The sequence below is a fragment of the Curcuma longa genome, chromosome 11 (genome assembly GCF_044706935.1).
Source record: "Curcuma longa cultivar G26 ecotype Majalengka, Jawa Barat chromosome 11, ITB_CL_G26_1.1, whole genome shotgun sequence".
Classification (NCBI taxonomy): Eukaryota; Viridiplantae; Streptophyta; class Magnoliopsida; order Zingiberales; family Zingiberaceae; genus Curcuma; species Curcuma longa.
Window position 1 is genome coordinate 31,803,472 of NC_133871.1, and position 20,804 is coordinate 31,824,275.

The 20,804-nt window shown below is 41.7% G+C and overlaps 2 protein-coding genes and 1 pseudogene across 2 annotated transcripts; 1 reads left to right on the top strand and 2 right to left on the bottom strand.

Annotated features, from left to right (window-relative positions):
• Positions 1 to 1,850: 1,850 nt before the first annotated feature.
• LOC141838520 (protein ASYMMETRIC LEAVES 2-like) lies at positions 1,851 to 2,557 on the bottom strand. The gene is made up of 2 exons (XM_074726025.1): positions 2,064 to 2,557; positions 1,851 to 1,899 (listed from the first exon to the last, which is right to left on the bottom strand). The coding sequence occupies exons 1-2, from the start codon at positions 2,555 to 2,557 to the stop codon at positions 1,851 to 1,853; spliced, it is 543 nt and encodes a 180-aa protein (XP_074582126.1).
• Positions 2,558 to 5,405: 2,848 nt separating this feature from the next.
• Positions 5,406 to 7,638, bottom strand: LOC141837588 (B3 domain-containing protein VP1-like; annotated as a pseudogene).
• A 10,189-nt stretch (positions 7,639 to 17,827) lies between these two features.
• LOC141842366 (transcription factor IBH1-like) lies at positions 17,828 to 18,693 on the top strand. The gene has a single exon (XM_074730576.1). The coding sequence runs from the start codon at positions 17,995 to 17,997 to the stop codon at positions 18,493 to 18,495; it is 501 nt and encodes a 166-aa protein (XP_074586677.1). The 5' UTR covers positions 17,828 to 17,994; the 3' UTR covers positions 18,496 to 18,693.
• The last annotated feature ends 2,111 nt before the right edge of the window (positions 18,694 to 20,804 follow it).

The following is a 20,804-nucleotide window of genomic DNA, read 5'->3' on the forward strand; positions in this document are numbered from 1 at the left end:
CTTCCGGTGTACCTTTGTTTTTTTTGCAAAGGTTGACCTTCTTTAACGTAGTCCACTCACTCAATACGGTCAAAATATTTTTCATATAGTTTATTATTTCTCTTTTTAAAATTAAGTTTTATGTGCTTTGTTATTCATTTTTTATAACTCTTAACTTTCATTTTTAAGATATATATAAAATAAATAGAATATATTTTTTCTGAATCCGACGACGATTGTCGCCGGAGCCGATCCTTTTGGCACTTGGACGCGCATTTACAGCATCGTCACAAAATCCAAAAAAAAATAGAATATATTTAATTTCGAAGTTGACGACGCAGGCCGCGTGCGTCGATGTGATTGGACAAGCTGCAGGGAGAATGACGGGACGCAAGAGGCGACGTGAGAGCACAACTGCCGGCCGGCCGGCCATTGCATGCATTTAAGGCGGGAGCCAGCCAGCCATCATTGCACTCGTTCAGGCAACGCCATCATTGCCCTCGCCATGCAACCTTTCCTGTCCCTGCTTTGACTACGTCCCCCAGTATCATTTGACATGCAGCAATCAATTCATATTCTACAATTAATAAATATCCCGGCCCTGCACAGCAGTAGCAGTGTTTCACAAACCTAGCGAGATCACGAGAAGGAACTCATAATTTAATGTTCATGGATGCAGGGAGGGAACGGAGGGAATGGATGGTGAAATGAATCGATGGATCGAGGCCTTTCCTTACGTGGGGCACAGTACTAACATCCAATTCACTCTGGCGTAGGTTTAATGCCCCCTTTCAGTGAAATATGAGAGCAGGCAGTACTCAGTAGCTAGCTAGGAATATAATGCATGCAAATTCTAATCTCTCTGCTATATGAATTGTCCTCTGCAACAAGCCTTTTTGCCTCCACGTTCCTCTGTCCACAACTAATCCAAATTCCAGGGGCAGATATCAATGAATTCACAGCTACAGTTGTCTGAATATATCGATCAGTAAATATCAACAAAAGATTAATTAATATAGATAGGAAAATGAAGGCCAGCAGCTGGCTGTTCAAAAGGTCTAATAATTAATGAGCATATTGCTCGAGATTATTGGCTCGATCTACTTTTTAAATTCTCATTATATACATAATATCATTTATTAATAATATCTCTGAATATTAAATTATTGCATATATATATATATCACAGAACGGTGATGAGAAACGACGGCATCATCTTTTCTTTTGTTTATTCACTAGCTCACCAGTAAAGTATATATGATACTAGATGATATACAAGGCTACAGTGTATGATGAAATCACTGTAGTGTAATAAATAAACATCCTCTTTAAAGATCTTACAAAAGGGATCTCCATGGGATTTGCAATATCACTGCCAAAATTAAGAAATAAATTGAACATTACTTTTTTTTATATATAGCTATATATAATTCTATCGCAAGTTATTTTGTTGTAATTGGAGCTCTCTTAGATCATAAGTTTAGACTTTAAAGTTAATAAGAAAGACAAAAAAAAGATATGATGAGCTGAAAAGAAATGTACTTTAATTTTCAGTACTGTATCAATTCACTGGAATCACAAAAACTGCTGCGATATATATATATATATATATTATATATATATATATATATATATATATATATATATATATATATATATATATATATATTGCAAGCACAATGAATAATTAAAGTTAGTTGCACAAGGACAGATCGACCGAATTTGAATTAAAACCCTAGAACCATACAGAGCATTATCAATAAAAGCTATAATTCATCTCAGTTCTCTAAGTTGACTAGTTGAACGTACCTTACAAATCTCCTTTAATAATTGGTAATTAAACCCTACATCTACTTTTTAAATAATTCATCTTATATTCCATTATTTTCTTCTGCAATCAGCCACTCTCCAAACTTCAACCTGCAAATCACCATGTTTTTCAGCAAATAAATTAAGATCAGAATCATATCTGAATTTATAATGATGATCCGGACATGAAGTTAAGTTCACTATTCCCCTCGTTTTCACTTCATACGTTTAGATTTACTGATTTGTGTATATTAAATAAAATCTTAATTACGTACAGTGGAGCTATGGCTGGTCGGTGATCCCCGCCGGCGACGGTGGCCGCCTTGGCTGGCGGCGGTAGGAGTTGGTCGACGCAAGGGAGGTTGACGTCGATGAAGGCGCATGATCCGTTGTCGTTGTTATTAATGGTCTGCTTTTGGCACATGGCGAGTTCGGCTCGCACGAGGGCGAGCTCGAGGCGCAGCTGGCGGAGCTGGCGGTGGAGCAGCGCGACGAGGCCCGCGCAGCCGTAGACGGGGTCGCGGAGGCGCATGTCGGCCTCGTAGGCGAGGGAGTTTACGGCGTCCTCCCGCTGCCCCGGCGGCACCTCCTGCAGCAGCTTGGTGACGTTGCTGGCGCCGAACACGCGATGCACCTGCGCGAACTTCTGCGGCTGGTCCGGGGGGAAGTACGGTGCGAACGCGCACTCCGGAAGGCACTTTCGTCGCAGCAACTTGCACGCGGCGCATGGCGAGCTCAGCGCCGGAGTCGCCGCCGTCGCTGATACCATTTTGGAGGCTGACGGCGAATTAGTTAAAGTTGGTTTAGGCAAGTGGAAGAATGAAGGAGAAAGTGGTGGAAAGCTATAAGAAGGGGAGGAAGAGGAAGAGGAAGAGGAAGAGGAAGGATTTGGTGAGGTGCAATTAATATGGAGGGAGGAGGAGGTTGGTGTAGGTGCGAGCAGGGAGAATGGTATAACTAAGGAAGGGGTATGGGCACTTTAAAATTTTCATTGATTGCATTTTCAACATCAGTAGAAATGAAATAGAAATTCAATTCCAATTCCAATTCCAATTTCATCATATTCTTACAATTATTATCATCTGACCTCTTTCTTCTCCCTTACAAAGATCAGACAGACACATTTAAGAGCAGAATACGTAGCTGCGGCAAGCAAACAAACAAACACCTGATCTACACTTCATGAGTCCGTGGAGAAAGGCACGCAAAGAGCCCGGGACTGCTGCCAGACCGTGCACCACCATCCTTTGCGCGCGGCGAGAAGTAGACGGACTCCGAGGAAGCTTGATCGTTGTCGCTGGCCCCGGTGCTAGAGTTTCCAAGCCTAATTGGCGGTGGGCGGGCGAGCTTGAAGTCGGAGGTTGACCTTCCGAACCACTGGGAGGCGCCGGCGGAGGGGCCGGCGGCCTCGAAGTACCGGCTGCTCCTCGATCTCCTCAGAGCCCCGTAGACGTATGGGATTAGACCTTCCATGTTTTGGTTATCCTCTCTCCGCGTATGTTTGCATATACATAGAGAAGATGACGAAGAGGGTAGAAAATATGACTTTATCAAGGATCATCTGTATAGAAAATATGCTGTATTGTCATTGCGTGACTCCATTAACCTACATAATTTATATTGAATGGTTCAAGTGTTTGAATTTTTGTTAAACAGATAATTCAGTATTTGCATGTCATCGTCTAGACTTGTTCAATTCTGCAAGTTGATAAAAGACAACAGGATAGAAGACTTGAAAAACGAGACCTTTTATATATTTTTCGAAATATACGGCAACACATGGATCTCTCTCAGTAAGAGAAGCATTCTCATTTCCTTAATGCTGAAGTTTCAACTTGGAATATTGGCGGAGGAGGTTCCAATGCATATCTGTTAGAATTTTCTCAGTGATTTGTTTATGTAAAGAATGACTTGGTAGAAAACTCTAGACGTGCTGAAAAATATTATTCTATTTGTTGATGTCGATATGCTGTCCTAGCCAGTTGACATTATGGCTTTGTGTGAAGGCTGAGAAAACAAAGAGAGGAAACGAAAATTGAAGCTGAACTTGAGATCTCTGTTTCAGAAGCAGAAGCAGAAGCAGAGTAGATACACTTTGGCCACTGGTTTTGCAGATTCACTTCGTAATGTGCATGCTGATTGTTTAATGAGGAGGGCAGATTTCCAGTGAGAGCGAAGCCATCGCAATTCTGCCTTACTGATGACAAGTGGTATGCGGTCAATATCTTTCCACTTGAGTTAACGCTTCTGCCGTTTTGACCAAAGGTATTGAGAAATAATTATAAGCAGTAAGCAGTAGTGTGATAAGGTAATACAAAAGTAATATTCTGGTTAAATACCGCGGATAGTTAAATCATCAGTCAACAAACAGTCTAATGTAGGCGACCTTCGAATTGAGCAAGGGGGGTGGGAGCTGATCCGATCCTGAAACACATTTCAAAAAGGAGGTTAGACTGTACCGAGGAGTCCCGATAAACCACTGTCGACAACTAGGATTTTGGAATAGATGATGAGAAGAAAACAAAACTAGTATAGTTTTCCCAAGCGAACTTCGAATATAGTGATGGGCTAGTCCTTTTATAACCTATTCCGGGTCTCCTCGCACAGGGTAGGGTGACGTCCCTATAGCCGCCTACAAAAGCGGAGATCCTCTCCAACAATCGTTCCCTTCTAGCCTTATGCGCAGGAAAAAAGGATATCGGAGGAGATCAAGTCTGACAACCATATACTCCTTTTGGTCTTATGCACAGAGGTATCGGAGGGGACCAAGTCTGACGCCCTTGTATTCCTTTTGACCTTATACGCAAAGAAGAGAGGTATCAGGGGGGGGGGGGGGGGGTAAATTTGTAACCGCAACTGATACATTCTCAGGCAGCTGCCTACCTATAAGAATATTTGTTTTCTCTTCTAGCGGACCACATATTCTCTTTTGACTGACTACGTAATATGTTAGTACATAGAAGGCATGAGAAGGGAATCCTGGATAAGGCGGAGTGAGGTGGGGTGATCGAGATAAGACAATTGAATTGGTTGAGACGAGTCAACTGTATTAGCCGAAATAAGGTTTGCCGAGATGAGACATCTGAGATGGCCGAGATGAGACATCTGAGGTGGTTGAGATGAGATTGGCCGATACGAGATATCTGAAGTGGGTGAGACGAGACAACTGTATTGGCCAAGATAAGATGTCTGAGGTGACTAAGACAAGGTTGGTTGAGACGAGATGTTTAAGGTAGCCGAGACGATCACAATTGTATTGATCGAGACGAGACGTCTGGAGTGGCCGGGACAAAGTCGATTGAGACCAGACTGGCGTGGTCTTATGGGCCCAATTAGGTGGGCCAAGACTGAGCCCATGCAGAACTCTCGGTACGATATGAATTTGAGGTGCTGGTTATCCCAATCTAGTGGAATTGGATTCGTGTTGACTTGCCTTGACATCCGGTCCTTGACCATTATTTAACTCTTGACTTAATTTCCTTCCTACAAAACCACGTCATCTACACCACCTACGCCAAGTACTATTACATTAATTGCCCCATTTCTACAATATGATCCACACACTAATCAATTTTACAAGAAGCCACATGCATGAATGCATAGCTAATTGACTCTGCTCATGCATGGAAAGATCGACAACTTGAGCACCATGCATCTTCTTCCTCGTTCTCATCATCTTCTTCATGGATGCTACTGCTTCCTCCCTTGCTGCCTGCCCCTCTCATCTTCTTCTCCGAGCCATTCCTTCTCTGTCGTCGCAACTTGGCACAGTGCCGCCGATTGCTCAATGCTCGTGGTGGCTCTGCTGCTTGTCGAACCTTCACTCCTCGAATCATCTGTAAATGCATAAGATCGTTGGTAATGGTTTGTATGACGATGCTTCTAATTCTTATTATTAATAAATATAGAGCGTTAACCGAGGGGATGTCGCCGGCTTACATATTTGCCGCACTTGACATCGGAGTAGATCACGATGAAGTCGCCTTCTCGCAAACCGTTCGACCTCACAAAATCTCCTGAACTTTCTTCATTGTTAGTGTATAAAAATTACTGCACGATTAATTGCAGTCATGAACGTAACCAAAGAAAGAGTGAGACTTTAGCTGATCTTCACCTGTGTTTTCCAACAGATACATTCTGCTCTTGTTGTTCGGCCAGAATCTGTGGATTGAAGATCACAAACAGTTAACTAAGAACCAACTTTAACATCGTTAGGAACAAATCAACCAAAGTTACGATGCGTCCCAGACTGCCCACGTCGCTCTTCTTCAACACCTTCTGCAACAGAAACTTTAAGTTCTTAATTCCACCAAAATCTAATTAATTTCGATGGATTACTAGTTCTTAGTTTAATTTCAAAACAATCTTAATCAGAGTATGGATAAATTAGATAACCTGACTCTTAGGATCACCAGGAGCATACTGATCGGACGATCTCTGCTGCACTAGAGCTGCCGGCGGCGGTTGCATGCCTGAAGAAACTGGCGTTTCATGGTCGCTTACTCGGCGCGCTGCTGCGGCAGCTGGCATGCTGTTCCGAAAGGTTAAATTCCTTACACTACCAGAGTGAGTTGATCTACTATCTCCAACAACTTGGTTTCCGCCACTGCCGACCAGCTGCATCTGGTTGTTATGGTGATTCCGGTGGGCGAAGCGACGCTGCCGGGCCATCCTCTTCTTCCTTGCTTCCTTAGTGGCCGACACCTCACCGGCGCCGCCGAGCCTCTGGCCGGTGCCAGGGTGGTACATCGGATGGAAATTGTTCATAAATCCGCCAGAATACTGTGGAGGTACCATGGAAGGGAACGACGCAAACTGAGGCGGCAGTGCCGGCCATGGACCAGCGACTGCGACGTCGACGAATTCTGTGGCCGGCGAAAACAGCTGGCTATTCACCATCACGCTGCTGGTGGGAGCTGTGGAGCAATGGCGACATCCGTAAGGACCAGCTACCAATGTACTTGGACACATCATCTCAACGCCGCCGTCGCCGACGGCGGCGAGCAAGGCCTGCGGCGGACTCGCGGCTCCCGGAATCCATGAGGCGACGCCATAAGTGTCAGCATATTCGAGGTAGTTAGGGTTAGGGTTAGGAAGAACGGGGCGCTTGCGATGAAGGTGGTGGTTCTGCACCCAGGTCAGTATGAGGCGGAGCAGCTTGGTGCGGCCGAGCCACCGGGCTGCGCACTCAATGGTGGCGCGTTTGAGCTTGATGCTGCGGAGGTCTTCCGGTGAGATGGCATCCCGGTTGTTCTTCAACCAGTCCAAGAATATCCTCGCCGGCTCCTGCTCCGAGATATTACTACAACTCCCCTGCTCTTGCTGCTCCGGTAGCACTCCTACTTCATGCATCGGCTCTGTCTCGCCGGTTAGGAGAAGAGAGGAGGGGTCCCACGAGGTATCGTCCATGTCGATGGAGAGGTCGATGTCATCCTCGTCGAGGATGGGGAAGTCATCTCCTCCGGTGGTGGATTTCTCGTGTTCTACCACCGGGGAAGACGTCCCTGCGGCGGTTCCGTCCGGCTGTGAGCCGCCGCCGACTCCATCGGCGAACTGCAAGAAGGTCCAGGAGGAAGCGGAGGAAGAGGAGGAGGAGGAGGCGGGCGGCGCATGCAGGGCAGTACTGGAACCGGCGGCGGAGGAAAGCGAAGGGGAGGAGATGCAGGAGAAGTAGTCAGGCAAGTCGGGGAAGGCGTCCTCGGAGAAGATGAGATCATCGCCGTCGATGTCGAATAAAACCTCGTCGGGATTGTTCAGTATGGCTTGATCCTGATCTGCTGCATGAACCGGCGCCATGGGCGGTACATTTCCCTCCTCATGATCACTCTCCTTGTGACCCTTGCACTCCATGATAGTTGATGTAAATGCTTGATTCTAGGAAGCAGAAAAGGAAAGCGTTCCTCTTCTTCTCCGAGCTAGCAAAATTTTTAATGAGAGGCTGTGTGACCATAGCAAGATCTAGATCCAGGAGAGACAGGAAGAAGGAGAGAACTAGTGATCTTTTCCTTCAATAAAATATGTGCAAAATATTCGACAATAGGATAAATTGCTAGAACTCATGGATGGCCGCCAGGTCTGAAGGCAGAGCTCCGGAATGTGCGCCCTGCGAGGGCCACCGACAAACGTCGAGGCGTCAATGGCAGCCCCGCGCGGCGGGTCTGCGGCCCGGCCCTCCCGCATCCGCTGCCCCGTCCGGACACCAGACGCCGTCATCGGCCGCGTCGAGAAAGCCGACGCGTGGCGAAATCACCTACGACTGCGTTACTGCTGGCGCTGGCAGGCGCGCGACGCGTAGGCCGCCGTCATTGGGTGGCCGCTCAGGCTCAGTCCTCGCGGCGGACACGTGGCTCTGGTCTGTTTGCGCGCACGCTCCGTCGACGACCGTCGGCTCCCTACGTAACTACTTGAGCCTCTGCTAACGCACAGCTGCGTAAATGCCGGATTCCACTCCACAACAAGCTCCTTTTGTCAGCTTGACAGTCTCCGTTCCAGTGCATGCAAGGCGATCATCATTCCGCTGAAAATGGGCGAGTAAATGTAATCACATTTATTTCGCATGCATTGAAGACAATTGCAGCTTTAATTCTCCTGCCCCGCCGGTTTCGGTTCTTCGAACGGCGAACGCTCTCCCTTCGCAGGCTTAAATGTCGAGGGTTCGCGACGGCAGCAGCGATCGTAAAACCCTAAATTCTAAACCAAAAAAGTTGGGCTTGTTTAGCCCAAATGCACCATGCAGAGGTCCAAAACAAATCCAGCAAGCATATACAAGCTTTGACTTACTTAATCAGGAACTTCAAACTCTACCATATCTAATTAACACCACAAAATAAAAGAAAATCTAGATAGTTGAGTGGTGTTCCGGTTGAGCAGTGCGTCGAGACACGTCACCAGACCTAGCTCGCCGTGAGGTGGAACCGATGGGGAAGAAGAGCAGGAGAAGAAGAAGCTCGATGGCCACAGGACCTGCAGGCACAGCAAACGTCAGTAGGACGGCCGGAGGTGGCTCCGGCGCGACCACTCCGACGCTCAAGTCAGGGACGGTGGTGAAAGAGGGAGAAGAAGATGAACAGTGGAACTTGATCGTGTAAAGAGAGTAAGAGAGTTCGGAGAGAGATACCTGTCCGACGGAGTGGTCTTTTAAAGGAAGAGATGAGCGTGCGCACGTGTCACGTCATCATTAAGGAATGTCTTATCATGATTAATGAGATATCAGGAACAATTGAGTTCTCTGTCCCATCGCCGTAAAAGTATCACCTTGTCGATATTTATACACAGGCAGCATTAATTGGATGGGGCGTGGGCTTGTCAAAAGTCATGATGAGGTGGGTCCGGGTGTCGCCGGGCGATTCGGCGATGGGTGTGGCCGAGTGGGGATTCGGCTAACGCTACGGCCGAATGGGGATTCGGCGATGGGTTTGGCCGAGTGGGGATTCGACTAAGACTACGGCTGAATGGGGATTCGACGATGGGTGTGGCCGAGTGGGGATTCGGCTAAGGCTACAGCAAAATGGGGATTCGGCGATGGGTGTGGCCGAGTGGGGATTCGGCTAAGGCTACGGCCGAATGGGGATTCAGCGATGGGTTCGGCCGAATGGGGATTTGGCCAAGGCTTATCAGACCAAGGGAGATTTGTACAGGGTTTATCAGGTCTCTGGGCGAGATTCAAGTCAGACCCGGATCAGACTCGAGCTCATGCTGACGTCATCGTGGATATCTGCCGTAACAAGTGGTCATGTCGATGCGATGCGACTGAATTTCACATGCATGGAATCACTAATAAGCAACAATCTACAATCTGTAGCCACTACGTTGACCAATCCTTCATATATAACAGCTCGACTAAACAATCGAACTTAATGAACAGCAAGATGGACCGATGTATATGCGTGGCTATAGTTAGCAACCCTTTATTCTGGGCACAAAGAGTTTGATCGATATTTATTAGTGCTGAAATCTTTAATTTCTCATGCATGCATTTGTAGTAGCTAGGGCCACAACTTTGAGAGGGTAATCAATGTTACTGCTTCACTTTGAGATTGCAAGGAAGGTGCATGGTGCATGGGTGTCCCAGTCAGAATGGTTAAGCTATCAAGATCTGACAGGAGAGGTAGCCTAATTATATTGGAAATATTGCTGAAGCATGCATGACATTATCAACTCACGGATTCATAGACTTTTGCACTACCTGCCAACTTATGACCCTGTGTTGTTGTGCAGTGGCTTACAAAGGTTCTCGCAAGGACTCTTGTTAATTAGCTAGTTGATGAGATTTCATGAGTAGATTTATATGAAACGCATGCATGCAGACCTTTTGTTTTGGGATTTATATGATAGATCGATAAATTTGCCTTGTGACTTTATTTTTCTCCATCATCCGTACATATCCCCGCGGCTGGTTACGACGGAGTAATTAGGTTGCTGAAGTGAGCAATGGTCAAATCTCGATAAATTAAAGCCGAGACAATGCCCTACTTCGTCGTGGTGAATTATAATTTTTCGATTTATTTTCTCATAGATAATCGTGGCACTGACCATATAAAATTGTTGGGCGACAGATTCCACTTTTATGCTGAAGAAGTGAAACCTATATTTGTGAGCTACTGTAACTTGTCAAATCTCATCTCTCATCTCAAATCATACGATGGACACGATACCAACTTATTGATTGGCGTTATATTATTACAAGAATAATTAATAAGTTAATAAATCTGCAAGACAAAATAAAACAATTGTATAGTTGATATATCTAAACAAATTCATTATGGTGCTTTGTGTAGGGAAATGATGCAAAGTGTGATTATCTATCTCAAAGCCTTGCTAAATATTGTCAAATAAATTCGTTGGTATCTCTATGAATATGTTGAATATTGTGATAAAAATGTTGAATAACGACTTAATTAGGTGGTGGTGTGCTTGTGAAACTTTAAGGAAGGTGGGCTTACTTTCCAATATAGTTGGAGTACTTCATGGCTCTTTATTATAGGAGAAAAGTGTCTCTAAAAATTAATCATGAGATATCATATTTTAATAAAAGTAATATTTTATATTTATTATATTACTTTAAAATTTTATATAAATTTGAATAAATATAATAATATCGTAGAATAGTAGGTTCAATTCTATAACATATCAATTATTTGAATTGATTATGAGAGATTATAAAAAATATTACTCTTAATTATCCTTACTCAAGTATTAATAGACAAGAACAATATTAATATATTGAGACTAGTATGTAGGTTAATTGATAATCTAATCTTACAAGTCTTGGATATGAGATATCAAGTTAACACATGAGTATATATTAGAGAATATGTACTGAATTTACCCACCATGAGAATGTTTCATGGATTGTTATATGAGCGTCATAAACATTCTTATAGTGACTATTAGTATAAACAATCCTTTGATCTAAAGTCACTATGGTTCCTTACAAAATGAGTTATATACTTTAGTATCGACAAATGTCATATGTAATAAGGTCGATTACAAAGTCATTCATTGGATATGCAATAAGTTATGTGGAGGGATGTGAATGATGTAGATAAAATTTATCTCTTCCATATAACGAAAGTGATATCTGTGGACCCCTTGATTAAGTAGGACTACTAAAACGTATAATCAGTTAATATGATATATTGAACTTATTTGGTTAAGTAAGTCTACTTAGAAATCAAGAAACACATAAATTGATGAGAGGATAATACTATCTATGTCTCATAAGTCAATCTAGATATTATGGGCAAAAGGTCTAAGTTATACGATAAAATAGTTCCAAATAGGTTATGTCGCGCGAATCTATGATTTTCTCGTCACTCGAGTAGCTATGATGTATTACTAGATATCACTCATTGCTTGTGTCTTTAAAATGAGATGTTAGAGTCACTGTCAATGTTACGAGAATCTATTGGGTCACACACAAAGAGTACATTAATTTTGGAGTTTGATGGTTCTTTATTTAAGAGGAGGATTGTTAGGATTACAATCGAAGTCCAACATTGAAAATTTGAAGTTTAGTTTCATTTTAGTATGACTAAAATAAGTTTGGCCTAAATATAAGTCTCAAATTGGATTAATAGGTTAATCTAATTGAATCTTAAACATATTGGATTCATGAATTAATCTAATATAAGTTAAGTTTTTCAAATAAGCCCAAATCAAATATGGATTGCAGTTTTATATCTGCGTTCATATTTTTGTTTGTATATTGGATATGCATAGAAATAAAATAAAAGAAAAATATCTTATTAGATAAGACAGTAGTTTTTTGAAATGATTTTATCTGATAAGATCATGTCAACCTTAAAAGTTAGGATTTAGTTTCCTCTTTATATAGTAGCTACTATTACAACGTGGGTTACAGAAAATTTCAATTGTGCTCGTGAGACGGGTGACAGTTGTACTCATGTGGATACCTTAGAGGCGTAACATATATATGTTGGGTTGCAAGGGTGCAAACATAGTCCCACATCTAAAGTACATAGAAAAGATCATGGGGTTAAAAGGATGGAAAGTATCTCCATTGGTATAAGACCTTTTGGGAAGAGCCCAAGAACAAAGCCATGAGAGTTTAGGCTCAAAGTGGACAATATCATACTATTGTGGAGATATTTTGATTTCATCGGTACTAACAAGTGGTATCAGAGCGAGACCGCTCTTCACCGGACTAACCGCCGGATGAGTCATGATACAGATCTAACCATGTGGTTTGAACCTTAAACAAAGGAAATGGGTGCTCCCGTGTCTGAATCAAGAGGACCAGACACCAGGTGAGAAGTCCTAGCAGGTCGGGTGGACCGAGGGGCAAAAAGTACTAGTTGCGACTAGGTGGGAAGTCCTAATAGGTCGGGTGGACCGAGGGGCAAAAAGTCCTATAGTTGCGACTAGGTGGGAAGTCCTAATAGGTCGGGTGGACCGAGGGGCAAAAAGTCCTAGCTGCGGCTAGGTGGGAAGTCCTAGTAGGTCGGGTGGACCAAGGGGCAAAAAGTCCTCGTGGATCGAGGATTCAGACATTAAAACGACGTTGGAGGGGCCTGTAGTCCTTTGTTTGAGGGGGAGATTGTTGGGTTGCAAGGGTGCAAACATAGTCCCACATCTAAAGTACATGGAAAAGATCATGAGGTTAAAAGGATGGAAAGTATCTCCATTTGTATGAGGCCTTTTGGGGAGAGCCCAAGAACAAAGACATGAGGGTTTAGGCCCAAAGTGGACAATATCATACCATTATGGAGATATTTTGATTCCATCGGTACTAACAAGTGATATCAGAGCGAGACCGCTCTTCACCGGACTAACCGCCGAATGAGCCATGATCTAGATCTAACTATGTTGTTTGAACCTTAAACAAAGGAAGTGGGTGCTCCCGTGTCTGAATCAAGAGGACCAGACACCAGGTGAGAAGTCCTAGTAGGTCGGGTGGACCGAGGGGCAACAAGTCCTAGTTGCGACTAGGTGGGAAATCCTAGTAGGTCGAGTGGACCGAGGGGCAAAAAGTCCTAGCTGCGGCTAGGTGGGAAGTCCTAGTAGGTCGGGTGGACCGAGGGGCAGGAAGTCCTAGTTGCGGCTAGGCAGAAGTCGGGCTGGAGTCCTAGTAGGTCGGATGGACCGAGGGGCAGAAAGTCCTGATGGGTCAAGGATTCAGACATCAAAAACGACGTTTGAGGGGGGCATGTGCTCTTTTGTTTGAGAGGGGGATTGTTGGGTTGCAAGAGTGCAAACATAGTTCCACATCTAAAACACATGGAAAAAATCATGAATTTAAAGGATGAAAAATATCTCCATTGGCATGAGGCCTTTTGGGGAGAGCCCAAAAATAAAGCCACGAGAGCTTAGGCCTAAAGTGGACAATATCATATCATTGTGGAGATCTTTTGATTCCATCAGTACTAACAACTTGGATTAGTCGTCTCAAGGATGTGAATACCAAGTAAAACTAATGTGTTGTGCATGTGGCGTCACCCCCCCCCCCCCCCCCCCCCCCCCCCCCCCCCCACGAGTCCTAACAAGTTTAAGTATATGTAACGATTTTATCAAAAGCTTCTTCAAAGATAATATCCAAAGCTAAAAAAGAAATGCATAAGACTATTTTGTAAGGTCCAACAACTGTATAAAGATGTTTGTTTGTGAATTTAGATCAATGTAAGTATTGGTGCAATCAACCTCTAGTCAAAGGTTGATCAAGCTCAGTGTAATTCAAGTTTGAATTTCGATATTTGATCAATATGGTAGGTGATTGAATAAGATATTAAATAAGTCAATGTTGACTAGATACTTAACAGTAGAAAGTCCAAGTGGATTATAATTGACTGGACACTTGACGATTGAAAATTCAATAGGGAGTTGGCATGAGACGTGAAATCCTGATAGATTAAGGTTGATTGGATGTTATGCAATAAAGAAGTCTTAGTAGGTTAAGGTTGACTGGATGCTATGCAAGTAAGGAAGCCCCGATTGATTAAGATTGACTAGATACTAGGCAACGAGGAAGTCTCAATAGGTCAAAGTTGACTAATAGACGCTAAACTTCAAAAATAGAGTTTGCTACAATAATCTACTACAATACTTATGGATAGTAATCTGCTATGGTACCCTATGGACAATAATTGCTACAATAACAATCAACTGTTGATATAATAAATAGAGAGTTGAAAAATTGATTGTTCAACTCAATTGATTGTAATTAGTCAATTGATGGAGTGTATTAATCGAATGATGTCACTGTTCAAATGAATCTAAAGTTCAGAACTTGATTACAGGATTCAATTTATTAGGCAACAATCGACTGATGATAATTAACAGTCGACTGATGTAATTGTTTAAGCGAATAGAATATTTAGAACTCGATTGTAGAATTCAACTGATTAGACAATAGTTAACTGATAAAAAATGGATAGTTGATTGATGCTAAGGTAGATGGAGTCGTTGAACTGATGAGTAAGAATAACATTGAATTTATAGTTGATCAATCAACTGTTAGACAGAAATTAGTCCAAATAACAACTCTATAAAAAAAAAAGTTTTGAGATATTTTGATCAAGTTGATTCTTAAGGGGTTGGAGACGAAGTACTGTTGCATTTTCCACCATCAAGAGACAATCCAAAGTAATGAGCAAATATCAAAAGTAAAGTTTCTCAATTGTAAAGTATTTTTCTTTTTATTTCTATTTGTATCTTGTATTCTTGTTGTATTGCTTTGTAACTATAGATTTATAAGAGACTGCTCTGCCTCCGGAAGATATCCAAGAAGAAGAAGGATTAATGATAGTATATTAAGACTAAGTTTTAGATGTAGTCGCGTTGGAAGGTGATGAACCATGTAAATCGCTTCATGTATTTTATTTTCGATGCAAATTAACCTTTTGTAGATAAGTATGAAATCAAGATAAAGCGATCAAAGAAACTATTCACTCTCCTCTCTTCTACTTGTATGAGCCCAAACAGTTATAGCAAAAGGTAGAATCTATCACCCTGACTGTCCCACACAGTCAGCCTTACGATCATCTATATATGAGGAGGTAAATTGAAAAGTTGTAATTGGCTACTGTGAAGGAGGGCATTTTTTTCGACTTCGTCAAAATTTAATTATTTTTATCTATTATAATAATATCTATTCCGTAGTAGTAATTAACTCAATCTTACTCGATATCATATGGGCCGTAACAGTTAGTTCATGTAAGTTTGCTTAGGCACGTGCATTAGATTGATTAGACGATCAATTTAATTTTTTAACAAAGCCGGTAAAGATAAATGGATTTTAAAAAGGTAATATTTACAGAAAAAAATATTGGATGAGGTGGAAAGCCCTTCCCAATTAAAAAATAAAAAAAACATTTTTATGATATTTACAAATTAAGCCAATCACACAAACTTCCAAAACTCAACCCATCCACGTAATCGATCATGAAATAACCAATCTCCCTCATGTGGACTTATTATATACCTATTGTACTATCTCTTTACAGATGATTGTGTTATTCAAGGTCAACATATGATCTTTTGCAACATATGCAATAATCAATTTCCTTAGCAAAATGATCCCAAAAATAATAACAATTGTTCCGGCTAAATATTGTGGGCGGTCAAACTATCAGTCAAGAATATGTCACTTCAACCGTTGTTGATCCCGCCGATGAAGGAACCTGAAAAAAAAAACTGAGCGAAGAGGTCAGCGAGGTGCTGGGGATTTTCGACAAGCCACTCCGACGCTTAAATCAAAAGAGAGCAGGAAAGAAGTAGAATAAAGAAGTATGTGTGTGTAGAGAATTTCAGAGAGTCTTTCCTTCATATCTGTGGGGGTTTATATAGCAGCCGGGGGAGTACGATTTTCAGAGAGCAACATGTGTGATTAGCTGTCAATGTGCCATTAAAGGCACTAACTCTAACGGTTTCCAATTATCCAACGGCTTAGTAGAGCTGACTATCTTCATCAGACGGTGGTAAGTACAAGTACGTGAGAATTTAGGGGATCAGGTTTGGAAACCCAGTAATCGTCCTTATCCTTTGGGCGACATTCTCACGCTTGGATGTTTTCTAGTACCAAGGGCGGTCGGAAGAGAATTTGAGTGGCCAAGTCGTTGGTATTAATTACTGGCCGAGTTGAACTGAGCGTGTGGGCAAGCTGACCTATATGGATGACCGAGCTAACCTGAATGTCTGGCCGAGTTGACCTGAATGTCCAGCCGTGCTAACCTGAATGTCTGATCGAGCTGACCTGTATGTCTAGCCGAGCTGACCTGTATATGTGGCCGAGCTGACAAAGTGACCGAGCTGTGCCGAGGTTTGCACATATAGGTCTTCGGATAAGTCTTATTTTCTCTTGACTTTTGACTCAACAGATCAGCTTGATTTTTGACTATATGTGTCACGCAGGAGCAATAGAATTCCGCCGCATCAACAATAAATAATTAAACCAACAATTAGACATTAATTATATATTTAGCCAACTAGATCCCTCTTCTTTCCTTGAATCACTCCAATGGAGAGAAGCCACAAATTGTTGGTGACCCGATTTAATCGGCCTGACATGAACCGGTGAACCAACCCAACAATTGGAGGAGTTACGATTGGGGTTGAGGCCTCATATTTAAATACGATATATACGCGTATCGCGTGCCACCAATTGATTGAAGTTGGACGTGAGACCAACCTAGCTATAGGTAGATAATCTTCAAGCAAGCATTAATTATCATCCAACAGGTTGTTAATTAATTAGTGGCACAAGAAGACATTGTTCCCATCAAAATAAATCCGGTCGGCCCACCTCATGGGTCATGCGAACCATGTGCCACCATGTGGTGGTTCGCCCTTCTCGGTCCCACTTCATCAACTTTTGCCCCCGATCTACAGAGGGACGAGAGGCACGATTGCGATGTGCAAACGACTTCCGCATTCTTAAATATTACAATCCTATTTATCGATATTAATTAGTCCTTGTCTTAACTATTAATTTAGGTTACTAGTCTCAAATGGATAATGACACTTGGGAAATCTTCGTGTCACTAGGCTATTAGTTGAATTCGTGACACCAACATATTTTGATTTAATTTTTATTATTGTTTTTAAATAAAATGCTACTAGAAACATGAACACTAGCTAGGTTAGTTAATTTAATTTGGTCAAGAAGCTAGCTAGCTAGCCTAAGGATTAATAATTATTTCAAGTGATATTTATCAAGAAACTATTATTCACACTAAGCCCATGATTTAATTACTTATAAATTAAATATATATATATCATCCGCTTCACTTCTCCCATAGTAGTCGAACACCATCAAAAGCCAATTAAAGTACTCGATAATTAGAACTAAAAAACAAAAAATATATTAAATTAATACACAATTTAAAATAGATGGTTGGTGGTTCTCGATCGATTAGTACGTATATATGCTAACCGACGTCACTCTGATCAATCGAATCGAATCAAAATTCTCATTTAGTTCCGCGCCTATCACGCTATGTCCTTTTCCACTTTTCCTATATATATATGTATCCTTCACACTCGACTTATAATAAACACAAACAAACCCCACCACCTAATCCTCTCTCTTCCTTCTCATAATTCACTATTTAACCTAATTCGCTCTCCTTAATTTCCATCTTCCTAATCTCCATCCTTGATCGATATTGAACTAATTCATCATAAAAGATTTCAATTGCCTTGTTCCTCTATCTCTTTTTGTACACTAGATTAGATGTTGTTCATATACATATGTGTGTGATAGATTTCATGGATTCCAAGAGTAGTAGTTCATTAGGGAACCCTAACCCTAACCCTAATATTCCCACTCCACGTCCTTCCAAGTCCTCGGTGGCCATCCGCTTCCTCCGCGCTCTCTCCCTCGCCCGCCACGCGGCCTCTTCGTCGCCCTCCTCCCGAGCCCGCAGGATCCGACGCGCCGCCTGCGCCTGCATGGCGTACTCCGCCGGCCCCCGCCGGGCGTGGAGTCGCGCCTTGCTTCGCAAACTCGTCCGCCTTCGCCGGCATCCCCGTCGTGACCTCCGGAGGCCAGCGGCGATGAGTGGCAGGCGCAGACCTGTCGGCGGCGATCGGTTGGAAATCGCGCTCCGGCGAGTGGTGCCGGGGGGAGGCGGCATGGAGTACTGCAGGCTGCTTGAGGAGGCGGCTGACTACGTGAAGTGCCTGGTCACGCAGGTAAGGCTCATGCAGAGCATTGTGGATTCTGAGTCTCATGTTCATTCGATCGATTAGTGATTAGCTAGCGATTTCAAGCTTTGCTAGAAACACGCAAGCAGTTAGGGTTCCATGCAGTGACTATGAAAGGGGAAGATGATCAGGTTAACTTCCCTGTGCAATTATATATATACGTGTATGAATGTTTCACATAGTTGACATGAGGAGTTAGTTATACATGTAATGTTAACTTAAATATTATGTAAATTAATTTATTAATTAGTCATCATGAGTATATGTTCTTGAATGATATATCTAACAGGGAATTTTTTGGGATAATTAAGTAGAAGAATGAATTGGACCTAGACTTATTAATTAAGGATTAGGTGGGCTCGTGTGCATGTGAATTAACAGTGGGTTACGTTATCAATCCCTCTCTACAGTTAGGTTCAGTTCTGTATATGTTATCTTTAAATAAGTTATAATTAACATCGATCTTTGAGCATATTTAGTGACTAATTGAACTGGAATTCCAATTAATTTGGTTGATAAAGTAGACAACAAACACACAAAACCCTTCCTATAATTAGTCATTGCTAGCATAAAGTTTATTTAATTTTTCTATCACTTTTGCCTTTTTGTTGTCCCTCTATCATTCGTCTAATCCAAATAAGCATCAAATAGGTTAATGAAACTATTGTAATTGATAATTGATGCCTTCACAAATTAATATTGATAAGATAGTAATTAAATCGAATTAATTTATTGAATATACTCCTTTTTTTTCTCTGAATAGCATGAATTTATACTGATTTATGATAGTTTAAATGAATGAATTAGTGTTATGGATTATTTGTGAATTTCTTTTTATCTCTCGATTAATATGATCCCTTAGTAGTTTACTCACTAGATTCCTTGTAATTAAAATAAAGATAGGTGCATGGTTATGTTATGTTTGAGCTATCTAGTGTCGCATTACCTACTTCATTGTTGACTTATTTTTCCTCCTCCATCATCTTCTTTCTCAACTTATCCACGGTGACATGAGTAGCCGACCATACTTTGGCCCGCTGTCGGGCGATGGCGGTATATATGATTCTCCGACAATGCTGACCTATCATTGGTGGCGAGAAGGAAGATTTTCTCACAAATATTTAAGGGTATTATAAAAGAGGAATCATGTTTGGAACTTCTTGTACTTGACAGGGTTTTAATGGGGTATTTTGAGAAAAATTGGCATTTAAGAGATATATTTTTCAGACACAAAAAGACAATTAGAAATACAAGGACAAGGATCTGGTATTAGATTATAGGGATTTTAACCTAACTCTAGAGTTATTCCATTTAGAATCTCATGATGATCCTTCTTCTTACTTGGTGATCATGTTTTGCTCCTATTACATATATCCAGAACAAATTCTGACCTATTCAAGCAGTTTTTTGCAGGTCTTCTTGGCCCATCATGCTTTGGAAGCTTATCCAAACTCTGAACTTGTTTGTAGCATCCAGCCATATTGCCATGGTGAATAATATCGTGCCTTTTGTTTTCCATTGATCTTCCAATCAAACTCCAACGCAAATGGGCACCCATGCATTTGCATGGCCCCGGCCTGCACAGCTCTAGGTGGGGGCATGCAATTCCCATGCCTAGGCCCATTTTGAACTGTACATTGGGCCCAATTTGGGACCGGGCCAACCCGAACCCGAGAATACCCAAAGGGACCATTTACACTAGGGATGATAATAGATCAAATTTGGGTTGAATTTCAGATCCCATCCTCATTATATTCATCTTCATCTTTGTCCTTATATCCGTCAGAATATCCTCTATACTAATAATTTTCTTCATTCCATCCTATTACTAACTTATTTCTCATTTGATAATCAACTTTGAGTGTCAACCAACACCACTGTGATACTATTCTTTGAAATCCAATATCACTATAGTGTTGATATTTGAAAATCAATACCAAAGAATATCCTCTATACTAATAATTTTCTTCATTGCATCTTATTACTAATTTATTTCTCATTCGATAATCAACTTTGAGTGTCAACTAATACCACTGTAATACTATTCTTTGAAATCCAATATCATTGTAGTGTTGATATTTGAAAATCAATACCAATGTGACATTGAATTTCAAAAATCAACACCATAGTAATGCGGAATTTCAAAGAACAACACCACTTTAGTATATATATATATATATATATATATATATATATATATATATATATATATATATATATATATATATTATTTAATTAGATATTGGGATCCGATATGGATAGGATTTTACATGACCTACATCCATGCCCAAAAGTTAATTCCCTTATTATTTAATCGGGTCAAAAAAATTCCTCCATATTCTCTTCCATTCGGG

Excerpts from the sequence above, each read along its gene's own strand:
- LOC141838520 (XM_074726025.1), bottom strand. The coding sequence starts at position 2,557 with ATGGTATCAGCGACGGCGGCGACTCCGGCGCTGAGCTCGCCATGCGCC. Across the intron at positions 1,900-2,063 it reads CGACCAGCCATAGCTCCACT|GTTGAAGTTTGGAGAGTGGC; the intron begins GTACGTAATTAA and ends GGTGATTTGCAG.
- LOC141842366 (XM_074730576.1), top strand. The coding sequence starts at position 17,995 with ATGTGTGTGATAGATTTCATGGATTCCAAGAGTAGTAGTTCATTAGGG.